This window comes from Gracilinanus agilis, unplaced genomic scaffold (genome assembly GCF_016433145.1).
Source record: "Gracilinanus agilis isolate LMUSP501 unplaced genomic scaffold, AgileGrace unplaced_scaffold40581, whole genome shotgun sequence".
In the NCBI taxonomy this organism is placed as follows: Eukaryota; Metazoa; Chordata; class Mammalia; order Didelphimorphia; family Didelphidae; genus Gracilinanus; species Gracilinanus agilis.
This window is the reverse complement of record NW_025374224.1, coordinates 1,285-5,448: the sequence shown is the minus strand read 5'-3', so window position 1 is coordinate 5,448 and position 4,164 is coordinate 1,285. Positions and strand designations below refer to the sequence as shown.

The following is a 4,164-nucleotide window of genomic DNA, read 5'->3' as shown; positions in this document are numbered from 1 at the left end:
TAGAGTTAACTTGCAAACAGTGGCCAGAAAGAAATGGTCTGTTTTCAGCTGAGCAATGAAAAATGTGTTGAGATATCTTGGGATATGTTTTTATTTACGGAAAAATAATATTGTCTCTGATATCTTGTGATATGTTTTTATTTACTGAAAAATAATATTGTCTCTATGATTATGTTGACAGTTGCTGTTTCCAAATAAGAAATAAGATGTAATGCATCCTACAGTCGATGCACGCCTTCTTTTGCAAATTGTGCACCATTCCTCAGTGGACACCTCTAAATCCTAAAATCCAGGAAAAGAAAATAAAGACATTATCATGGACCTGAGGGATTTTTACCTGTTGGCCGCTCTGATTGCCTGTTTAAGACTGGATTCTGCTATAGCTCAAGAACTTATTTACACTATAAGAGAGGAGCTGCCTGAAAATGTACCCATAGGAAACATACCAAAGGACCTGAACATTTCTCACATTAATGCTGCCACAGGGACCAGTGCCAGCCTCGTTTACAGACTGGTTTCTAAAGCTGGGGATGCCCCTTTGGTCAAAGTGTCCAGCAGCACTGGGGAAATCTTCACCACCTCTAACAGAATAGACAGAGAAAAACTCTGTGCTGGAGCCTCATATGCTGAAGAGAACGAGTGTTTCTTTGAACTTGAAGTGGTGATTCTTCCCAATGATTTCTTTAGACTGATCAAAATAAAAATAATTGTAAAGGATACCAATGACAATGCACCGATGTTCCCATCTCCTGTCATCAATATCTCCATTCCAGAAAACACTTTGATCAACAGCCGATTTCCAATCCCATCAGCCACAGACCCTGACACCGGTGTCAATGGTGTGCAGCACTATGAATTGTTAAATGGGCAAAGTGTCTTTGGGTTGGATATCGTGGAAACGCCCGAGGGAGAAAAGTGGCCCCAATTGATTGTCCAGCAGAACTTGGATAGAGAGCAGAAGGATACCTATGTGATGAAAATCAAAGTGGAGGATGGAGGCACCCCACAGAAATCCAGCACAGCCATACTGCAAGTCACAGTAAGTGATGTTAATGACAACAGGCCAGTGTTCAAAGAGGGTCAGGTGGAAGTTCATATCCCAGAAAATGCCCCTGTAGGGACTTCTGTCATTCAGCTTCATGCCACTGATGCAGATATAGGAAGCAATGCAGAAATCCGATATATTTTTGGTGCCCAAGTTGCCCCTGCAACCAAAAGACTCTTTGCTTTAAATAATACTACAGGGCTGATTACAGTTCAGAGGTCCTTAGACAGAGAGGAGACGGCCATTCACAAAGTGACGGTGCTGGCTAGTGATGGCAGCTCCACTCCTGCCCGGGCCACGGTTACTATTAATGTCACTGATGTAAATGATAACCCTCCTAACATAGACCTCAGGTACATTATAAGCCCCATCAACGGCACCGTATACTTATCTGAGAAAGATCCTGTCAATACAAAGATTGCCCTCATTACAGTTTCAGATAAGGACACCGATGTGAATGGCAAAGTGATCTGTTTCATTGAGAGAGAGGTCCCCTTCCACTTAAAGGCAGTTTACGACAACCAGTATTTGTTAGAGACCTCTTCCTTGTTGGACTATGAGGGCACCAAAGAATTCAGCTTTAAAATTGTTGCCTCTGATTCTGGGAAGCCCAGTTTGAACCAGACTGCCCTGGTAAGAGTTAAACTGGAGGATGAGAATGACAACCCTCCAATTTTCAGCCAGCCTGTAATTGAGCTGTCGGTGTCTGAAAACAACCGACGGGGGCTATACTTAACAACTATTAGTGCCACAGACGAAGACAGTGGGAAAAACGCAGACATTGTTTATCAGCTTGGACCCAATGCCTCCTTCTTTGATCTGGACAGAAAGACAGGGGTCCTGACGGCCTCCAGAGTTTTTGACCGGGAAGAGCAGGAAAGGTTCATTTTTACTGTCACTGCTAGGGACAATGGGACCCCTCCCCTGCAGAGTCAGGCTGCTGTGATAGTTACAGTGCTGGACGAGAATGACAATAGTCCCAAGTTTACTCATAATCACTTTCAGTTCTTTGTATCTGAGAACTTACCAAAGTATAGTACGGTGGGGGTGATCACCGTGACCGATGCAGATGCCGGGGAGAATAAAGCTGTGACCCTTTCTATCCTGAACGACAATGAGAATTTTGTGTTGGATCCTTACTCCGGAGTCATCAAGTCCAACGTTTCCTTTGACCGAGAACAACAGAGCTCCTACACCTTCGATGTCAAGGCCATTGATGGAGGGCAGCCACCCCGTTCTTCGACTGCCAAGGTGACCATCAATGTCATGGATGTCAATGACAATAGCCCTGTGGTCATCTACCCACCTTCTAACACTTCTTTCAAGTTGGTGCCACTTTCAGCCATCCCTGGCTCCGTGGTGGCAGAAGTATTTGCCGTGGATATTGACACTGGAATGAATGCTGAACTTAAATATACCATAGTCAGTGGGAACAACAAAGGCTTATTCCGTATTGATCCGGTGACGGGCAACATTACTTTGGAAGAAAAACCAGCTCCTACGGATGTGGGGCTGCACCGCTTAGTGGTCAACATAAGTGATCTGGGGTATCCCAAGTCTCTGCACACCCTCGTGCTAGTTTTTTTGTATGTCAATGACACCGCAGGAAATGCCTCTTATATTTATGACTTGATTCGGAGGACTATGGAGACCCCCTTGGACAGGAACATAGGGGATAGTAGTCAACCCTATCAAAATGAAGACTATCTCACAATCATGATTGCCATTGTGGCAGGGGCCATGGTGGTCATTGTGGTGATCTTTGTCACCGTCCTGGTTCGCTGTCGCCACGCATCTAGGTTCAAAGCTGCTCAGAGGAGCAAGCAAGGTGCTGAATGGATGTCTCCTAACCAGGAGAACAAGCAGAACAAGAAAAAGAAAAGGAAGAAAAGGAAGTCACCCAAGAGTTCCCTTTTGAACTTTGTTACCATTGAGGAGTCCAAACCTGATGATGCGGTCCACGAACCTATCAACGGGACCATTAGCCTGCCAGCAGAGCTGGAGGAGCAAAGTATAGGAAGATTTGACTGGGGCCCAGCACCACCAACAACCTTCAAGCCCAACAGCCCTGACCTAGCTAAGCATTACAAATCTGCCTCTCCACAGTCTGCTTTTCATCTCAAACCAGACACTCCAATATCAGTGAAAAAGCACCACGTGATTCAGGAACTTCCCCTGGACAACACCTTTGTTGGGGGTTGTGACACCCTTTCGAAACGATCTTCCACTAGTTCAGACCACTTCAGTGCCTCAGAGTGCAGTTCCCAAGGAGGCTTCAAGACAAAGGGCCCCTTACACACCAGACAGGTAAACGAGCACTTTTACTGGTCTATAAGTACTGCATACAAGTGCCCAGTCAACCAGTATTAAAGTGCTAATGTGTCTTTTGTTTCAGTCTAATTTTAGCTTAGTTATATTAAAAAGAGAAAAAAAACTTGACCCCTTTTTTTTTCCCTTTAAGCAAATTCCTCTGGGGGCTCAGCCAAGCATTTGTAGAAAGGCTTTGAAATTTCTGAGGCCTGAGAATTATTATTTTTAACTTCCCTGTTTCCCTCAAATGTTGAAAGATGAAAGGAGGAAATTGTTCAAAATTGTCCCAAGATAAGTGTTTGCCGAAGAAGAAAGACTGTCCTGAAATGCCAAATTCTACTTGCAGAGTTCCCAATTTGACTGCTTCAAGATTTTTTTTTTCATGTTACTTTTTCAGATCTAAAAAGTCACCTTCAGATTTCAAGTTGTGAGTGATGTTTGAAGGTCTGGCTAGCTTGCAAATGTGTTGAAATTACGGTTGCGAAAGGGGTTAATTTTTTTTTCCCTCACCAAGATAGCAGAATATTAAATGTACATCAGCTGTCAAGCACATGATTGTTGGTAGGATATAACTAAGCCATATAGGAAGTCTTCCTCTGTTTTGATTGCAAATTATTTTCTTGTAATATGGTAAAGTGGGTGTATTAAATAGTTGGATTTTGGAGATTTTCAACAATGGCCAAAGTACACTTAAAAAAAAAAAACTAATACAGTTAATCTATTACAACTGATTTATGCAGGAAAAAACAGCCCATTGTAAATATTTTCTCATCTTAGTAATGCCTAAGTGATCTGTCATAACTCATTTT

The 4,164-nt window shown here is 43.2% G+C and overlaps 1 protein-coding gene across 1 annotated transcript; it reads left to right on the top strand.

Moving 5' to 3' along the window:
* Nucleotides 1-316: 316 nt before the first annotated feature.
* Nucleotides 317-3,415, top strand: LOC123255175 (protocadherin-9). The gene has a single exon (XM_044684022.1). The coding sequence runs from the start codon at nucleotides 317-319 to the stop codon at nucleotides 3,413-3,415; it is 3,099 nt and encodes a 1,032-aa protein (XP_044539957.1).
* The last annotated feature ends 749 nt before the right edge of the window (nucleotides 3,416-4,164 follow it).